Source organism: Aythya marila, assembly GCF_965140915.1.
Source record: "Aythya marila genome assembly, chromosome: 2".
Classification (NCBI taxonomy): domain Eukaryota; kingdom Metazoa; phylum Chordata; class Aves; order Anseriformes; family Anatidae; genus Aythya; species Aythya marila.
Window position 1 is genome coordinate 61,722,475 of NC_139043.1, and position 20,985 is coordinate 61,743,459.

At 37.6% G+C, this 20,985-nt stretch overlaps 1 protein-coding gene across 9 annotated transcripts in view; it reads left to right on the top strand.

The window, feature by feature from the left end:
• The window catches only part of BBS9 (Bardet-Biedl syndrome 9), a 323,372-nt gene that overhangs the window by 66,820 nt on the left and 235,567 nt on the right, over positions 1–20,985 (top strand). For 8 of the 9 annotated variants that reach the window (XM_082752904.1, XM_082752907.1, XM_082752912.1 and 5 more), the window contains 5 exons: positions 2,135–2,237; positions 3,210–3,314; positions 5,484–5,498; positions 14,580–14,720; positions 16,877–16,972. In XM_082752904.1, coding sequence (XP_082609030.1) covers positions 2,135–2,237; positions 3,210–3,314; positions 5,484–5,498; positions 14,580–14,720; positions 16,877–16,972 — 460 coding nt within the window. The remainder of the gene's footprint in view (positions 1–2,134; positions 2,238–3,209; positions 3,315–5,483; positions 5,499–14,579; positions 14,721–16,876; positions 16,973–20,985) is intronic. The other variant, XM_082752906.1, reaches the window with a different exon arrangement.

The window sequence follows — 20,985 nt, forward strand, 5'->3', positions numbered from 1 at the left end:
TGATAAATAGATAATTGGTTTGCACCAAACTTTTTTGTGGTTGTAGTCAGCAGATCTGTCAGTGCCCAGCTGGTTGGCTTAAAGATAATGCAAGTGGGTTTACATAGCTCCATTCATTGAATTACATCGGACCTGAAACAGTTCAAGGCTGAGGGCAAAAATGACTTTTTAGAATTGTGTGCCCTTCTTTTGGGGCTGGGGCATGGAACAGATTGTCTCCAAAAGTAATTTGTGAAAAACATTGTTTTGCTTTTGAAGAAATGCTCTGAATAAAGTTTAGCAGTGGCTTCAAATGTCTCTGTCTTGACTATAAATTTTCTGAGGTGTGTATTCTCATATCTGTATGTTTTTACCTGACTTAATTAGCTTAATAAATGTAAGTGCATTGATTTCTTCTTCACTGTTTCTTTTATGGAAATTCTGGCTTCAGAGAATGAGGCTCTTTACCTGATGTATGTACATAGCTGGATATGATCCTTCCTGTGGATGGATGACGTGACGCCTGTTTGTAGCTCAGATGTATTGTTGTTAAACCAAAGTAAACGTTGCTCTTAATTCATTTAAAGTAGTCTGGCTTCCTAACACTTCAATCATTCTATAACATGTAGTATTTTCCTAAAATGATTTTACCTGTTCATAGTGAGCTACTTGGTAGACCAGCAATACAAAACAGATGATATTGGCAGATAGTGTCCGTGTGTATACAGACCATAGAATCATTTACGTTGGGAAAGACCTCTATGGTCACCAAGTCCAACCATTAACCTAGCACTGCCAAGTCTACCATTAAACTATGTCCATAAGCACCGTATCTACTTATTTTTTGAACGCTTCTAGGGGTGGTGACTCAAGCGCTTCCCTGAGCTTTCTATTCCAATGCTTCACAACCCTTTCAGTGAACAATTTTTTCCTAATATCCAATGTTAACCTCCCCTGGCACAAGTGGAGGCCATTTCCTCTTGTCCTATCACTTGGTGCTTGGGAGAAGAGACCTATCCCTATCCCTATCACTACAACCTCCTTTGAGGTAGTTGTAGAAAGAAATGAGGTCTCCCCTGAGACTCCTTTTCTCTAGGCTAAACAACCCCAGCTCCCTCAGCTGCTCCCCATAAGGCTTTTCCCTAGACCCTTTGCCAGCTTTGTTGCCTTTCTCTGGACACTCTCAAGCACCTCGACTTCCTTCTTGTACTGAGGGGCCCAAAACTGAGCACAACTCTTGAGGTGCGGCCTCACCAGAACTGAGTACAGAGGTACAATCACTTCCCTGGTCCTGCTGGCCACACTATTTCTGATAAAAGCCAGGATGCTCTTGGCCTTCCTGGCCGTACTGCTGGCTCATATTCAACCAATGCCCCAAGTCCCATTCCACTGGGCAGCTTTCCAGACACTCTTCCCCCAGACTGTAGTGTTGCATGGGGTTGCTGTGCACCAAGTGCAGGACCATGTTCAGATGTAGGTCACCACAGTACTTTCTTTTTAGACCTGACTTAAGGACATTATTTTGATAACCATTGTTTTTGTAGCCTGTTCTTTCTGCAATAGAAGCAGCTGTTCCAGCTTTATAGTTAGGTCAGCTCTTGTAATCTAGAGATTTAGTTGTGCTGGGTATCCTGTATATGGAGTTTTAGAATTTGTTTCTGTAAAAAAATTTAATAGAACTTAATTCTAAAGTTATTCAGAAGACCGTGAATTGTTCTTTGCAGTTAGAGGAAATAACTTAGGTTAGCTTTGTTCTCATTTATTTATTTATTTATTTTGCTTTAGTTATCTAAAAAAGGCAATATTTTTATTTTTATCACATTGAAAGAAATGCACATGACATTTGGAAAATATTTTAATATGTTAACTAGCAGTTTAGCATTAGGTTGCCTTTGCTTAAGGTTACAAAGAATGTGAGAAGTCACGTCTTTTTTTTTTTTTTGTTGCATTTTAAATTGTTACTTCATACCATTGTAGGTAAATAAAAATTGTAAAAGGAAAATATTATTTTTGCAGTTGAAATTTGAAGTTCTTAAACACAGTCACTGAATGCTCTTTGCAGATTTTTGTTTTTGCTTTTTATTTTCTAATCATTTGCTATACATAAATTAAATTATTCCTTTATTTAAGTACTTCTGTGTGTCAATTTCTTTAGGTAACAGTACAAAGCAGGGTGACTGCACAGAAACCAAACCTGTCAGTATGTGTACAAGCTCCATTAGCAGTGACCTGTGACCAGTTCATCTTCAATGATTTAGGTAAATTTTTATAGCACCGTTACAGATATTTTATCATATTACTTTTTCTGAAGATGTTTGAGAGATATCATACAGCCTCTATCAAGTGCATAGTTGGAGGTACTGCAGTGCAAGTAGTTACAAACATGCCCTATGTACACTCTGCAGCTTTTATTTTCTGTTTGTTGAAGAAGACAAAAATAATTATATAGGAATGGAGTTGCTTCCTTGGTTACAGTGTGACACATGGCAGGTGAGAAGAGACAGGGTGAGAGTTTCATGATGGAGAAAGAAAATCAGTTATTGTTTGGTGCTTTCACTGGGGTGTTTTGTTTTGCTGGCAGTTCTGTTTATGTAGAATGGCACTGGTGTTCTAAAAGGAGGGACAGGAAACTTGACCTGTGGCCAGTCTAGTGATGTTCCCAACTTAGTATTAACTGTGGAATGATCATAGCCTTCTTCCAATAAGGTCACAGGTAGGATCGCCTTGAAAGTTGTAAATGTTTTCCGAGAAGTAGAGAAGTGTGTCCTGCTGCCTCAGCTGGAACTGTAGACTACTTATGCTCTGAAATGCTCAGTACTGGACCCTGTTGAAACAGAGCTTTACCTGACTGCTGCTCTGATCTTAAAGGACAGTTCTTGTGTTTCCTCAACAGGTGAAAGGAACAAAGGGCTGATGGCTTTGTGGAATATTAAAATTGTCATGTAAAATTACATTTGTTTTTGAGGTTTTCTGTGTTAGGTGTGCTGAATTGCTTCACTGGATATGCCTTATGCTAGTTTCTACTCAGAAAGAGTAATTTGTCATTTTCTAATTACATATTTCAAGAAAAAAACTTCCACCTCCCCCCAAATAAGCATGTTCAGGGATTTGATAAAGGTGAATGAATAGAAATGACTATCCTAATTTCATAGAATATTTCCTGAAGTACAGGATTTTTTTTTTCCATTTGGATGCTCTTATTACTGGATTTAATTTTGTATTATTTTTAGAACCAGATTCATCTGAAACCGTGGTCCTGTCTGTCTTTTTGAAGGGGAATTTTCCTCCATCAGAACTAGAAGGAAATTGTGTGGTTTCATGTAGTGCACTAACAGGTGAGCCACTGAAGATTTCAAATTACACTGAAAATTTCAAATTTACATTTTTAAGGTATTTCTTTACATGTTTCTTTGTCATCTTTCTTTTGAAAAAAAAAAAAGGCAGTTAGTAATTGAAGAAGTAATAATGTATATTAGAATCTAGTCTTTACTTGTTTTAGTTAATATTTTATGTAACATCATCGAATTATATAATCAGTTTTAAAGAGGTAAAATCACATGCTTGTGGCTTGGGAAGCAGCTATACCAGCTTTCCCACCCTGCCCAATCAATTTGCTTCTGTTCTGCTCTTTAAGGAACCACCTCTTGGAGCGAGAAGTTAATCACATCTTTATGACTATTCAGCCTTCTGGGTCTGCCAACAAATGTGACAATAACTGCCTCCATACAGAGGAAGAGGACTTGAATAAGCTTTGGGAGTAATTATTCCTCACTTCCCCTTAACAGCTGAATGTATTCATTCTAAACAAATAAATTGACCCAAAAGAATAGAAATTAAGTAGTTCTATTTTATAGACCCCTAATGACGCTATTAATAGAATATGCAAATTTACCCTGCTATCCATAACTGAGGGCTAATTCACTTAGTTTTCTACACACAGCCTTGGGAATATGCATCAAGCTACATGAGAAACTGTACTTAGACAGGGCTTCCATGTTAAGTTAAATGCAGCATAAACCAGTTTAAGCAATCTGTTCATTCTTCACTTCTCACTGCTTGGCTTTACTTCTGCACCTCCTCCCCTGTTGTGCTCACACAATTGGCAGTTATTTCTTAACCAGATTTGCTGATTTGGTTCATTGTGCAAACACAGAGAGCTGTGCCAGCACAAAAGGAAGGGTGATACGAAGTGGGCTAGCATCAAAGAAATGCATGTGGAGCTAGAACTTCTGAGGGGTGGTGATCTTGAGTACATTATCCTCTAAAAGTGCATGTATGCACTTTTATTTAAGCATTTAATTCACATCACATCTCACTTGAAACAGAGTATTTATGATGATAGTCTAGGTTGTGTGTTGATTGTTAAAATATTTATCTACTTCTAGACAAAAGTGAAACTCATGTTTTTTGAAGAACTTAATCTTACCCTTGTTAGACTAGGCTTGAAGATATGTACAGAGGAAGGGAAGGAAAAGGATATTCATCACTTTTTTTTTTTTTTTGAAAGCCTGCACAAACATCTGGTACAACTTCAGTCCTCCTGTATGGTGACCCTCAAACTATTTATTCCTTGTGAATGAATTTCTGTAACTTCCTAAGCATCCAGTTTAAAGTGATGTGGATTTAGACAGCTTGTGTAATGTGACTATAGGTAGTATACTTTTGAGTGCCTTGGATCCTCTGATTCTGAAAGCATGCTTTATCTTTTGCTGGCTTTGCTTCTGTAATTTTGCTTTGAAAGATTAAAATATCAAATTTAAATTATATTTCTCATATTCAAATGAATTTATTATTATTTCATTCAGGTGATATTAGCTAAACTTATATTTTTAATTATTAGGTTGAGTTTTGCAAGGTTAGGAAAGCAAAGTATCTCGTATCTTGAATATGTTTGCTTATATACACTAAAAAAAAATCCCCAGAAGATGACATCTAATAAAATCTGTAAAGTGTAGCAGAACTTTCTATCATTTAAGTTTTTTTTTTTTTTTTAATTTGCAAGACTTCTCAGTAAAAGAATATAAATTTGAATATCTTACTAAATTTTGGATATTAATTAAAATTATTAAGCTGGGATAATTCTGTTCAATTACATACTGATACCAGTGCATATGCTGCTTGTACAAGGCAATTAAATCCTTAAGTAATGTCCTAGCACACAAAAATTAACTGCCTTTCTGACTTCACTTTAGATAAATAGAGACCTTTTCCTCTTTTGTTTTTAAGATGCTGTGTTTGTGGCCAAATCAGTCTTCAGTGTATCTCTGTGGGATTCATACTGTGGAAGGTTAATGAGTCACTCAGTTGGATAGGATTGTGCTATTGATGAATGTGGTCTTATGTCTGTTTTTTGGCTAGTATTAGGTTTTTATGTATTGTCTACTTAACAAACATGGCTTAAGTTTTTTAAAACCTGTTACCACATTTTCCTTTTTCTCTTATTTAAGTAGCATCTTATGTTTTATTCTTTTTTCCCTTTTGTGCCATTGCTGGTTATACCATAGAGCTCAATCCTGAAGGTAAGTGAATGCAAAAAAATGCAGATTTTAATGATCTCATGAACAAGAGTATATACCGAATAAAAGCATATTTGGAAGTGAGCTGTTACTTTACCTATTATTTCTATACACTTTGTTACTTTTCTAGGTTAGATGGTGCTATGAAGACATGAGTATTTGAGGAATTTGAAAGTGAATGAGGCTTAGAAATAAGAAAAATAAAGTCCATGGGGAGAATAGGAAAGTAGTAAAGACATTTGCTGAAGTATGCCACACTTCAACATATGTACCATAGAATTCTTATAATTTAGTAAGTGCCTTGAATATTGAGATTAGAAATGGAAAACACAATTTTATGCTCTTTCACTACCATATTTTTGTCAATTTTCCCAAGTTTCAGTAAGAACTCATCAGGTGGTTAAATTAACTGACATGCAACTACTTAACTAATGGCAACTGAAACAACTACTAAGGATTTGTAGCTAACGTTATGCTGTTTGGACAAAGTAGCACTAAGAAGGATGTCACTAACATCTATTCATTCCAATTTCTGTTGGAAACATCTTATTCAAGGCTAGAAGGCATCTTTACAACTGAGAATAATACCTGTGCCAAACTTTGCCAGTGGTAGATGTGATATTTACAAAAGGTACAATTAAAAGACAGAACAGGCCTAGAAAAGTAGCTAAATAAGCTAAAAAGAGGGAAAGATTGTTTTGCAATGTAGTTGTGTACGTGTGTTGGAAAGATACAGTATCTGTAAGAGATATTTAGCTAACTTAAAGAAATATATTTTAAATACAAATTCGTCAACATCTGGGGGGAAATAAAATTGCTTGTACTGGATTTAGAGATCAACTGCAAGGATTTCTTAAGTGTGCAGTTTCCATCTAAACAGAACTACATTTTGGATGCAAGTATACTTGAGTCTTGTTTTTCAATATTTATGCTCTTATGAGCATATTAAGAGAAGTGAAAAAGTAGATAACTCTGTTAATGGTTCCCTTCCTTCTTCTGGTTTCTGCATATTTCAGGGGTTCTTGAGATGCTGTACAGGAAATAGGTGCTTGAACCGTCTCAGCAAAATACTGCTCTTGGCAAGAATATTTATTTCCCTGTGGCAGGTTTTTAACGTCCACAAAGTTTAAAAAATACTATAACTATAATAATTTAAATATGTAAAATAAGTGTATATAATTGAAAAGCGTGACATTCTAAAACTGAGGATTTGGATTTTCTGTTTTAAGAAGTTTGTACTCAATAAAAACCTGTTGATGCTTAAGAGAGTACTGTGGCACACAGTGAATTCTCCCTGGCAAAATTTGTTTTGGGTTACTCTAAGATGTACTAAACTAGATATATTCATACCATCAATACCAGAGAAGGTTTGAATTCTCTAAAATTTTCCTATCCTAAATTAAAGATCCTAATTGAATTCTTTTTTTATGTGCATCAGATGTTGTAATTGACATGATTAAGATGAATGAATCACGGAATCATCTAGGTTGGAAGACACCTCCAAGATCACCTAGTCCAACCTCTGACCTAACACTAACAAGTCCTCCACTAAACCATATCACTGAGCTCTACATCTAAACGTCTTTTAAAGACCTCCAGGGATGGTGACTCCACCACTTCCCTGGGCAGCCTGTTCCAATGCCTAACAACCCTTTCGGTAAAGAAGTTTTTCCTAATATATGACCTAAACCTCCCCTGGCGCAACTTTAGGCCATTCCCTCTCATCCTGTCACTGGGCATGTGGGAGAATAGACCAATCCCCACCTCGCTACAACTTCCTTTAAGGTACCTGTAGAGAGCAATAAGGTCGCCCCTGAGCCTCCTCTTCTCCAGGCTGAACAAACCCAGCTCCCTCAGGACAAGTGGGACTTGTTCTCTCGACTCCTCACCAGCTTCATTGTCATTCTCTGGACACGCTTGAGCACCTCCATGTCTTTCTTGTAGTGAGGGGCCCAAAACTGAACATAGTACTCGAGGTGCGGCCTCACCAGAGCTGAGTACAGGGGGTACAATCACTTCCCTAGCCCTGCTGGCCACGCTGTTTCTTATGCAAGCTAGGATGCTGTTGGCCTTCTTGGCCACCTGAGCACACTGCTGGCTCATATTCAGCCAACTATCAACCATCACTCCCAGGTCCTTCTCTGCCAGGCAGCTTTCCAACCATTCCTCTCCCAGTCTGGAGCTCTGCTTGGGGTTGTTGTGCCCCAGGTGCAGGACCCGGCACTTGGCCTTGTTGAACTTCATACAGTTGACCTCAGCCCATCGGTGCAGCCTATCCAGATCCTCCTGCAGAACCTTCCTACCCTTGAGCAGATCGACAAACGCACCTAGCTTGGTGTCATCTGCAAACTTACTGAGGGTGCACTTAATCCCCTCATCCAGATCATCGATAAAGATAGTAAAGAGAACTGGCCCTAGTACTGAGCCCTGGAGGACCCCACTAGTGACTGGCCTCCAACTGGATTTAACTCCATTCACCACGACTCTTTGGGCCCGGCTATCCAGCCAGTTTTTAACCCAATGAAGCATGTGCCAGTCCAAGCCATGAGCATTCAGTTTCTTGAGGAGAATGCTGTGGGAAATGGTGTCAAAAGCCTTACTGAAGTCAAGGTAGACCACATCCACAGCCTTTCCCTCATCCACCCAGCGTGTCACTTTGTCATAGAAGGAGATCAGGTTTGTCAAGCAGGACCTGCCTTTCATAAACCCATGCTGACTGGGCCTGATCGCCTGCTTGCCCTGCAAGTGCCACATAATGACACTCAAGAGGATCTGCTCCATGAGCTTCCCTGGTACTGAGGTCAAACTAACAGGCCTATAGTTTCCCAGGTCCACCCTCTGGCCTCTCTTGAGGATGGATGTTGCATTTGTTAGCTGCCAGTCGACTGGGACCTCCCCCGATAGCCAGGACTGTTGTTAAACGATGGAAAGCGGCTTGGCCAGTTCTTCCACCAGTTCTCTCAGTACCCTCAGGTGGATCCCATCTGGCCCCATCGACTTGCGTACATCCAAGTGCTGTAGCACGTCGCCAAACATTTCCTCGTGGATTGTGAGGGCCACATTCTGCTTCCCATCCCCTTCCACCACTTCAGGGTACCCAGAGAACAACTGATTTTGCTGCTAAAGACTGAGGCAAAGAAGGCATTAATCACCTCAGCCTTTTCCTCACCTCTCATCACTAAGTTTCCCCCTGCATCCAGTAAAGGATGGAGATTCTCCTTAGTCCTCCTTTTCGTGTTAATGTATTTATAAAAACAACAATCTTTAACAGCAGTAGCCAGATTGAGCTCCAGATGAGCTTTGGCCTTTCTAATTTTGTCCCTGCACATCCTTACATCCTTATAGTCCTCTTGTTAGAAATGGCTCAGTTTTCAAAATAGGATTAAATAAAAAATAGGACTTATTAAAAGAATAGAGGTAAGCAAACAGCGCTGGGTGCACTGGGAGTCTCTGCTCCACCAGGACGCACCCCAGTTACATCAAGTAGCTGATTTTTATGCTCCTAGACTAATACATATTCATTACTACTTCTAAAAAAAACAGGTTATTATAATTAGCTTCCAGGGTCCAGTCCCTCCTACTGGAGCATGCGCATCAGTCTCCGGTGGTCCCTCTGGGGGTCTCTAGGTGTCTTTCATGCTGAAGGCTCGTAGTCTTCCTCTCCAAGTTTTTTTCTCGTCCTTCCCCTTTGTACTCCCTTGGCACCGTATCAAGTTTATAGAACATCCCCTGCAGGTCTTGTCTCCCAGCCGTCCTTCAGCTTCTTTTTTTCTTCTTCTTAATCTCTTGGCCACCTGGCCAGATATCAGAGGCCTGCATAGTATCCCATAACAGTCACTAGTTGTTATCAGTTGTTCTGAAACCCCCAGACATCAAAGACTTCATACAAACACAAATAGCTTTCTTATTGACACTTCATGAGTAATTAAAACATTCTTCACCAGCCATTCACAGGGACAGTCACACCTATAACAGTGTTAAGTTAATCTCGAAGAAGACAGAAAAAAGGCTGTAACTGTTAGAAATAGAAGTCCGGAATAACAAAAGCAAACAGGTTCATAAATTTGAGGAGTATTTTCTGAAGACTTGATAAATTGACTAGAATGAGGGGGAGACTGGGACACACTGCATCTGTGGTTCAAGAATTAAATTGCCATTGCAGGGCCCAGAGGCAGACAGGACTGTTCTTTATGGACACGAATTGTTAAAACATTCCTAACACTCTTGAGTGGCCTGCCCTTTTTTCTAAAGGTCATAAACCCTCTTTTTCTTTCTACACTCTAGCCACAGTTATCTGTTCAGCCAGGCTGGTCTTCTTCCACATTGGTTTGTCTTTGGGCATGTGGGGACAGACCGCTCCTGAGCCATTAACGTTTCCTTCTTGAGGAGTGCCCAACCTTCCCAGACTCCTCTGCCCTTCAGAACTGTCTCCCAAGGGACTCTTCCAACCAGTGTCCTGAACAGCTCAAAGTCTGCCCTCCTTAAGTCCCAGACAGCAGTTCTACTGATCCTCCTTCTGACTTCGCCAAGAATAGAGAACTCTACCATTTTGTGGTCACTCTTCCCAAGACAGCTCCTGACCACCACATCTCCCACCAGTCCTTCTCTGTTTGTGAACAAAAGGTCTAGCAGGACACCTCCCCTGGTAGGCTCACTAACCAGCTGCATCAGGAAGCTATCTTCCACGATCTCCAGGAACCTCCTAGACTGCTTCCTCTGAGCTGTGTTGTATTTCCAGCAAATATCTAGGAAGTTGAAGTCCCCCATGAGGACAAATGCTGGATATTGTGCAACTTCTGCCAGCTGCTTGTAGAACACCTCATCCGTCTCCTCATCCTGGTTTGGCGGTCTATAACTGACTCCCACCAGGATGCCTGCCTTGTTGGCCTTCCCACTGATCCTAACCCATAGGGACTCAACCTTATCATTCCCAGCCTCAAGTTCCACAACATCAAAACACTCTCTAATATGGAGAGCCACCCCATCTGTGCTCCCTTCTGAAGAGCCTACAGCCATTCATTGCAGTACTCCAGTCATGGGATTGATCCCACCACATTTCAGTGATGGCAACCACATCATAGCTTGCCTGCTGCACCATGGGTTCCTGTCCCCTGAAGTCCTGTTTGATAGCCTTCAGGCTTCTCTCTGCGATTTCATCGCTGCCAGCCTGGACTGTCAATAGAGGATAATAGTCAGAGGGGCGAACCAGGTTAGGAAACTTTCTGGCAGTGTCCCTGACCCAGGCCTGAGGGAGGCAGCAGACTTCTCTACAGGTAGGGTCAGGCCAACATATAGGGCCCTCTGTTCTCCTGAGAAGGGAGTCACCTACAACCATCACCCTTCTTTCTTTCTTGGTGGAGGCAGTCTTGAGGTGTGGAGTCGACTTCCTCGCCCTAGGCAACCTCCTGGGTGGGCTTTCGACCACATCCTCACCCACGGGTCTCTCAAGCTCCAAGGCCTCAAACCTGTTGTGTATGGGCACCTGGGGAAGCGAGGCCAGTAGGGAGGGGGGTTGTCTGTGATGCCAAGCAGGGACTTGTTTCCATTCCTCCTCATCTCCTAGGTCCCCTCCCTCTGCTTGACAGGGCAGGGGGTCCACTCCGGTTTGGGGTGTCTTATTCCGGTGCCATTCTTTCAGACCGTGCAGGGAGTTGCTCCACCAGTCTGTCTCGTGCTCACACTCCCTGATGGCCCTCAACCTCTCCACCTCCTCCTTGAGCTCTGCCACCAGGCTGAGCAGGCCATCCACCTGCTCACACCTCAGATACACGGTGCCACTGCTGCCCTCAGATAGCAGCAACAGCCTTAGGCACTCCGTGCATCCAGAGACCTGAACTACCGCATGGTTGAGTGGGCACTCTGTCTGGGTCACCACAGACTTTGTAGAGAGAACTTTCTGCCTACTGCAGACCATGGCAGTTTAGCTATAGGTAGACAGCCAGTAGATGAGCTGTTCTCCTGAGTGGGGAGGGATGCTCTGCTCTGTCTGAGCCCATACTGCCAGTGCAAACTGCAGCCCCATGCCCTGTTCCCCCATCCTGGTTGTTGCACTCCCTAGGGGCTGCCTCTGTACAGCTGGGGAGCAAACACTGCTGGCTCCTCCTGGCCTGGTCAGCCTACGTCGTGAGGGCTGACAGGTGCTGGCGGCTCCCTCATCTGCCTTGAGTGGCCTCGATGCTGGAAATAAAGCTCTGACCACCTTGATACCCTGCTCCGCTGCAGAAAGCCTCTGCCCTGGGGCTGATCACCTAAGTAATTTAGAAATAAAATTGTAACAACAGTGTGTGTATTTTGTTACTTTTGTAAGGTAAGTACATAGTATGTCTGTCTTCAAATAATACTGTTATTATGAGGTAACCTGTTACAAAATTTGTGTTGAATTTCATATTAGAATTTTTATTTCTATATATGGCAAAGAGAATCTGAAGAGTTTTTTCACATTTTTTTCATTACTACAGTGCTGAAACTGTATCTTGAAACTGTATCAAGCGCATCACGGCTCTAGATGAAATAAGATCTATAACATGAAAGGATTGAGGAAGTTCCGACTCCCACACTTTGTTACTCTTTTGGGCTTCCATACTACCATTTAAAATTACTCTAGCAGACCTAACAAAACATTCTAAAAGTATTTCCCAATAAGAATATTGGGAATCCCAATATTTTCACTGCAGTGGTAAATATTGCTGGAGCTTTTTGGTTTGGCTTTCTTAGGTATACAGTTTTTTTGGACTCATCAACTAGAAATCTCCATAGCCAGATATTATTTGATTTAATTTTGATTCCAATTTTCTCTGAAATAATGAAAAACTTTGTTTATGATGTGGCAGATTTAGAACAGGTTGTCTAGGAAAAGTTGCTTTGAAATGAGAAGAACTTCATCTTGTTTTAAAAATAAAAATATTTCAAAATCTTTTGGGCTAGTTTTGTTACTAATATTTTCCTGTTGACAACAATTTTCCTGTTGACAGTCTCTAAGATGTTTGTATTATATTGTCATCAGTAAAATATTTTAATTAATTTTTCCATCAGACTGTGAAGATATGTTTGAATGAATCATTCTGAAAGGTCATGGATTTACTGTCAAGTATTTTTTAAGGAATTTTCCTTGGAACCCATAGATATTCTAATCTGGGGGCCTGTTTTGAGTTTTCTGCTGGCTTTACACTGATTTTTTTTTTTTTTTTTAAATTGTTTTAAGCTGGTGCAGAATAGCTACTTGGAAGTATTATTAGACAGCCAAAAGAATTAATGAATTGACAACTACAAAGATGAATCTGAGATTTCTAGTAACAACCCCTCTCCAACCCAAGACAAGTCTTTGGAATTTTTTTTTTTTTTTTTGCAAGAGATCTGTGAAGCAGCAAGCCAATAAAGAATGTTAGCAAAAAGGTTTTAGATGACTATAAATGGTTGAGCATTGTTTTTATACTAAACTTCTCAGCTTACATGACTGACATTTGCATAGCTGTCAGTTTTATGACTTTTCTGCCTTTGTGTGATCTGTATGATCTTACTTTATTCACTCTGAAAACGTATTTTAAATTCTGTTGGAGTGAGTGTTGGGGTTAGTGTTTGAATTTCATGTTTTCTGGGGGAAAGAATGACTGATTGCTGCTATGACCTTAATGCTATTCTCAGTAAAGTGAGTATTGGTACCTCTAATGATGTCTGTTCCTGAAGAAAACAATGTTTGTTAGCTGCTTTATCAAAAAATCCCCCTCACAAAAGGAAAGAAAGAAAAAAAAAACACAAACACAAAAACCATATAAACTGGCTGCTCAGAAGAGCAAGCATTCCATATTTCATAGTCCCTAGCATTTTCATCTTTCACATAGAACCTACTGTGCAATTTCTTACAAGCCAACCACTTTAAATAATGCTTATATTTTTGCAAATTAGAAATATTCTGATGCATGTGTTTTTGTTAGTGTTAAAACTTCCTCTTTTCTCTTGCACTATTCTGATAAATTACATGCATTATGTTATTGTATGGTGAATAGAAAGATAAAATTTAATATACCTCTGGATTATAACTGAGTATTTTAGCAAATAGAACTTACCCAATTCTTTAGGAGCATTATTCATTAAAACCGGATAACCAGATCTATTCTTCTGTAGCTGAGCCTCATTTGAAAGAAAGGTACTGTTCAGCAATTTTTGGATTTCACATTTTTTCCATGAAGGCTGTTAACTGGAGTTGTGATTCCCCTTAACATGCTGTTGGGATTCAGTTATATGAGTGGATACCACTATTTAGCAATGTTTGTGCAATGTCAGTTTTAAATGTATTATTATCAAATTGATCACAAGTGAGTATCCTGATTAAATAAACAAACAAACAAAAAATATTTTTTTCCAAAGGAATAGGATGAGATGTTATTAAAATTAGAAAATGTACCCATGCAGGATATGCAATAACAATTTCTAATTACTGCAATTCATTCTGCAGATCAGGTTCATTAATTTATTCCATCCTTGTAATATTCTTCAGACTCATAGTTTGGTTAGGGATTTTTAAGGTGTGAATGTGCACCTTTGTCTTTTTGTCAGAAAGAAGGTGTCATATAAAAATAGCTTTTGATACCTGTCTATGAAGAACAGGTGCAGTTTTCATATAAAAATAACAAAAAATAATGTGTGTGTTTTTAAGGTAGTTTTGGTAGTGTTCCTGATGAAAAATGTATTTCAATACATTTGATACTTTGTGTTCAAAGTATCAGGAGCAATCATGGAGCTTTCTTCTATGTTAAAATAGAATTATTTGTCTAGCGGGTTAAAAAAATGTTGCCAATCTTTATTGCATGTTAATTGGTGTGAACACAGGTATGCAGTGGATTTGGCTAATAATGTTTGCCTTTTACATTTACTTGAAAATGTTTACTGGAAGAGGTAATTGAAAATATTCAAATGTAAAGGTATTTGAGATGGAAAGTTAACAAAAGATTACATGGCTTGGGTTTTAGGCTATTCTTTAACTGCATTATAGATACCATGTTATACCTCTTTCAGGACAGCAGTGTAAATCATCTTGTATTCAGAAGACAGATAGGAAAGATGATTCTTTGTGTTCTTTCATTTTAGGAATACCAAAAGTTGCCCAGTGTAAATTCAAGCTGCCTTTGCGATTAATCTGCTTTCCAGCTCAACCTTCAAAATCAGCAAATCACAAGATAACTATTGATACCAATAAACCTCCCATCAGTTTTCTCACCATTTTTCCAGGTAAGTTTTAAAAAAATTCTATAATAGGAGATTTGTTAGGAACTCAGACAGGAGGAATAAATAAATAATTAACAAAGCATTATTAACAATATTAACAATAATTATTAACATAATTAACAATATGAGGATGTTTAAAAAGTATGGCTTGAGAGAAATGATGGAAAACATTTCAAGTTAGATAATTCACCTGGGCTAATATATCTGTCTCTGGTAAAACTTTAGATTTTTTTTTTTTTTTTTTTTTTTTAACGCAGTGGGTATTACAATATCAGTGTTGTAATGGGGAGAGACATGGGCATTCATTTTATGGAGTGGGGAGGGTGGTGTTCAGTGGGTATGAAATGTGAATACAGGAAGCAGGGTAGAGTAAAAGTGGTAAATGTTCTATGAAAGGGGTGTGATTTCTTTGGAGGTAGATTTGTGAGGTCCTTGATGTATCAGTCTTGAGCTGATCCTATTAAATAATTTCATTAGTATTTTGGACCAAAAAGACAGGTGCTTTAGCAATATTTCAATATTTTCTGATAAGCAAAACTGAATTATGTTTCATATTCAAAAGAGTATTAAAGTAGCAGAAAGAAGGAATTAGGTGTCATATAGATCTAGAAAAACATGAATGAAATTAAGTATTGTAAATTATAACATTATGAAAAAAAAATCTGCTGTACTTATGTGCTCATAATTTGGCAGTGATAGAGAAGGTGGAAATTACCACAGGAATACTCTGTGGTACAATGTGGCACAATCATAAAAAAACCAAACAGATAAGAACCTAGGCTGTATTAGACAAAATGCTTTGAGGCCAGAAACTAGTAAGGTACTGTGTACTGTCATACAGTACTGACTGCTGGTTGCTGATACTAAAGGTGAATTAAAACTCAATTTTAGAATTGTACTGTAAAAAAAGGCTGTGAAAATTACCTAGGGATTTGAAAAACAGAATTAAAAGAAAAGTATTGATTTAACTTAGTATAACACAGGCAAAAAAAAAAAAGGGGGAGGGTGATGAATAAACAGGGATTATAAAGGGCTTGTGAGTAAGTTTGATCTGGCAATGATTAAAGTTCTGAACTTCAGAGGACTAAGGTTCTGCAATAGTTTTCTGATGAGAGTGGTATGGGCTGACAACTCGAGAGCAGTATTTTTAAGGTGGAGCTACTACATCTGTTTTTGGGAAGATATAGTACATTTGTCTTAGACAGCATTGGAGGAGGCATGTGGGTAGTTTTTTGTTTGTTTTTTAGTAGCATGAATTTCATAACTTTGATGATAAATATACTTCAAATTTGTGTGCTGTATAACACTGTTACCTGAAACATAAATCAAAATAGATTTTCAAAATAGTGAATAAATAAATTTTATTTTAAACCCAGGGATGTGTTGAAATCATAACAAGGAGTATATGTAATGTGATTCAGAAGAAGGTATTAAAATGTTTTGATTTCTGTTCATCCTGTTTTCAGTGATGGAAAAGAAATAAAGCATGCTGTTTATGATATCATCTGTGAAGAAACTTTGGATTTTTGGTGTACTCCTTAATAACAATTGTATCTGGTCTACTTCCTGCTTTACCTTATTTTTAGGCAAAATTTGGGAGGAGAGGTGTATCGGAATAGTTTTTAAAATACAGTCATCTAAAAATAAGCCTTTCAAGTTGGTACGGTCTAAACATGAAAGAAAGCTTGTCATGCTTTTATTTTCTAAGTAGATAATTCCACTAAGATGTTTGTTGTGCTGTGTGCTGAAAGCTAAAACAGAGGGTGCTCAAACATGATCATAATAATTTTTGCATAGATGTCTGAATTAATGGAGACATGCAGTGCTGTTCCCAGTATAGGTGACAGTCTTTTTGGGCTATACAGCATTCACAGTTCTTTTTAGATGATACAGACTGAACATCCGAGAAAGCTACCTTTTGTCTACCAAGCTTAGGCAATTTCATATAACAACTGAATGTGGCTCAGCTTCCACCTGTGAACAGAGGGACTGAATACCAAGCTACTCCTAATATCCTCTATGCCTCAAAAAAGGGGGAGCAATCTTATTGAGATTGCATAAATATAAGCAAAGCAAAGTTGATGTAGTCCTGGATACAGCTTCAAATTTGTTGTATGTGAAAACTGAATTTTAGAAAACTATTTACTTCTCTTTTTCAGACTTTGCTGATCCATCTGAGGATGACCAAGCTAATGTTCTGGGTTTTCAGTTCCTAACGGGTTCAAAAATCACTCTTCTTGCTTCAAAAACATCACGTAAGTGGTATTAAAACGTAAAAGATAATAGGCCTGAAAATGTAGGATCATCAGTTAGTAGGTGTAGAAAATGAGAATGTGGGTTCTACAAATAAGGTAGGTATACAAATTTGTAGGGTGAGAGTTTATATAGGAGTTTCAAAGCATTAACTGATCATGTTTAAACTGCCCCTCTCAAGTATCTAATAATACTTCTAGGGAAGTTGCAAAATTTTAAAATGGAGCAAGAAAGATACTCAAACTATGCTACACTACAGTGACAATTGTCTAGAGAATCACACACAGAATCACAGAATTTCTAGGTTGGAAGAGACCTCAAGATCATCGAGTCCAACCTCTGACCTAACACTAACAGTCCCCACTAAACCATATCCCTAAGCTCTACATCTAAACGTCTTTTAAAGATTTCCAGGGATGAAATTGCTTTTTCTTAGAATTTTTATTTTGGCAATGTTTTTAATTAGGTGTTAATACTATCACTGTAATCACATGAAGAAAAAAAAAAAGACCAAAAAAATCCCACTTCTTTTTCTCAAAAGTATTTCAACTGACCTGTGTTTGGAAGTAATCTGTTATGTTTATTATAATTTGTGAAAAGGACTAAAAAGCAAGTTTGTAACTCTTCACAGTCTTTCAGTAATGTTTGACTCTGATTAGTATCTGACCCTATGTAGGTGCTTCTTTGCATCTAAGTAAATTCCCGTATCTTTGGATTCCTGTATATCTCTGATTATAGGACTATGAATTCTATCATGTTGAATACTATACTTATTGTATAGTATTCATGCCATGAACACGCTAACGTGTATGAACATACATGTAGATGTGCTGTTACCTGGTCCAGCATCTCTTGGCCAGGGCAGCTTGTGAATTAAGCAGTCATGTTTCAAACACCTGTGTGTTTGTGCTCTTAGAAACATAAAATAAATCAACTCTCTTAATTTTGGAGAGTTTGGGAGTTTAGGGTCTTGCTAGGCTATTCAACTAATTAAACTTCCTTGGCACATGCAGTGGAACTGAATTTATTCAATTGTGTTTAGCCAGCAAAGCACAAAGTCTTCATTTAATACAGCACACCAAGAAACTGAAAAGCTAAAATACCTGTTGCTCATTGCTAAGAGTTCAAAGGGAACTTGCTTAAGAATTCAAAGGGAACACTTTATGAATGCTCTATGAAAACTATTTTGAGTAAGTGAGAAATCAGAATCTAGTTTAATGTGAAATTCTTTCAAAACAAAAATAATCTGCCTCACTGTGTTTTCAAAATAAAGTATTTGTGATGGTTAATATAAATACCAATGGCGTCAGCTGTAAGCTATGAGATAATATTTAATATTTTTTCTAATATAATCAAATGTGTTAAAAACAGAAACCATCTGGAGTGTAATTATTGAAGAACATCCGTTGTACCAAGAATCACTTTACATTTCTAAGGTTCAAATCCATTTGTATTAGTTTGTATGCACTATTTGCATGCTGTTTTATTATGAGTTTGTTTTTAATATTTGTTTAAATAGACAGTAGATTTTAAACAGCTTGAACTAGCTAGACGTGCAATTATAGTTTCTAGAAACTAAAGAATTTAAAGGATTTATAAATAACTTTTATGGATTACAGTTTAAATCTTTTATTTGAATAGTTGCTAAACCTGATGATGCTTTGTAAGGGACAAATTTATGTCTGTGAATTAGACACAATGAATATATTTTAACTTTTAGTAAAGCTATAACTTTTAGTTCCCCTACCCAAACCATCAAGTTCTTCCTATCAGGTTTGTTTATTCACTAGCTAGGAATGACGCTTGCAGTCTTACTGTAAACTTTCCCACACTGCTTTATTTGTGAAGTTCACTTAACAAAGGAGATTCTAATAACTATTTTTTTTTCTTAGTGTGACTATTCATTTCTCTTGTCTGGGAATCCTTACTTTAGGAAACAAAGGAGTTGTTTGATGCCTTCTTCCTTGTAGTGGCCTGTTTCCAGCATCTATCACATGTGTTGGATTGGGGTGGCTGTAGAATTTCTCAGGGTTGTGTGTGTGTGGGGGTCACTAAGTAAACACACAGTTTTAGAAAATTATTTGTAGAAGTTGTGATACACAAGGATAATTAAGAGGATTTTTTTATGAACAGAGATTGTCCATAATACAAAAGCATTGTTTGGTACAATTTCATGGTGTTAGAATTATTTTGCTTGAGTGGACGTCTTATATGGACATAATTAACGCAGATAAAGTTTTGTATTATTTGGGAGGTTCTGTTATTTTGCTACCATTTTTTTAAACACTGAGCTTTTACTTTGTATAAATACTTACAAAGCATGATCACTGCAGAAAGTTTCTTCATAAAGAAAATTGTATATGTAGACAAATAGTAATGAAAAAAATAATCATTGTGACCGATCAATCCTTGTTCCTTGTTTCCCATGAAAAGTTGGTCTTGGACAATGGACACATTTTTCCCAAATTCCTTTTTGAATGGACTTTAAGTTCTTAATAGGAAGGATTGTATATACGAGTGAAAATCTCCAAGTTCAGTTGGGTTTCACTGCTGAAGCTGCAGACAAAAATGACATCTGTTTTCACATTTGTTTTTAATTACATTAGCTAATCCATTTTAAACAGTATAGTAATTGAAGATGTTACTTCAGCCTGTCAAGAAGACTGCTGCAAAGAAGCCCAGCCTGAAGTTCATTTTCACAGTTAGTATACATTAAAACAAAGCTTGCTTAATGTAGATTAAAGTTGTAACTGTTTTTGAACTTTTTCTATTTCTTTTTTTTAAACTATCTTTAATCAAAGTTTAAGGAAGGCTTGACTACTAGTTGTGGTTGTTTTTTCTTGTGATAAGGGCTTTTTAGCTAAGAAGTGAACTGAATCTCCCAGACTTCCTTCAGATAAGCTACAGTCAGGGCAACGAATCATTCTTATTGCAGATTGTTTAAGCCTTGTAACCTGCTAGAGCTCCTCTGGGTCTCCTGATTTTCTGTTTGAGAATGTTTCTGAAAATAATTGTAATTTTTCTGTAAGAGAGCTTATTTTAACAAAAAGCTAATGTAAATTGATTAGCTATTATAAAAGCACAAGAACAGAATCCCAGATCCATATTTTTTCCACTTTTTTTTTTTTCGTGTAAAGCATGTATTTATTATAACTAAGGATTCTCACTTTCCTACAGTTTGTAAATCTAATTTATCTTTGTTTTTGAGAGCTGAAAGATCATATAAAGCAAATGAGTGCAATGCTCTCTACTCAAGCCATGGTAAAATTAGATTGTGTTTGTATTGACCAACAAACAATGTATGGAAACTAAATATGCATTTTGGAGGAAATTAGTTTTATCCATTTTAAACCATTAATGTATTAGACATGTCAATTATAAATGGAATGACTGTTGATTTGGCCTGAAAACATCTGAGCTAATTTCCCTTAAGGAAAAATCACTTAAAGCAAAGTATGATGATACATCCAACTAAGTCCAGCCATTACACTGTGAGTATTTAAAAAATGGGTATTAGGTTGAATGTTATCTTTAGCAGATGGTGTTCTTTTCTTTAACAGACATGTTTTTAAATAAAACTTGCTTCTTTCCTCTTACACTGTAAACAGAATTTGTCATTCTCTATTCAGTGAAATGTGTATCCTGGGAATGATGCCAGTGGTAATGTCAAACAGTCTTGAATTAATAACGTTAAGGAAATTTTAAATAGTACATTCAAGTTCTAAAGAATTTGGCTTTATTTGATTTACTGTGAAGCTTATTAACAAGGATGGAAAAAAATAAAAAAGAAATATTTTGCATCAAAAAAACCCAACAACTCTTTTTGCATCATAGCTGCATTTCTGTCTTTCCCTTTGGATAAAGTATTGATAGATGAATAATGCCAAGAAGTAGGGCATTGTTGTTTGAAACAGTATCAGAACAAAATAAGTGCTGATACAATTGTCCACAATGTTTTCCCTTCAACATTTAGTAAATTCTCATTTCCTGGAAACTGAAAAGAGAAATATACAAA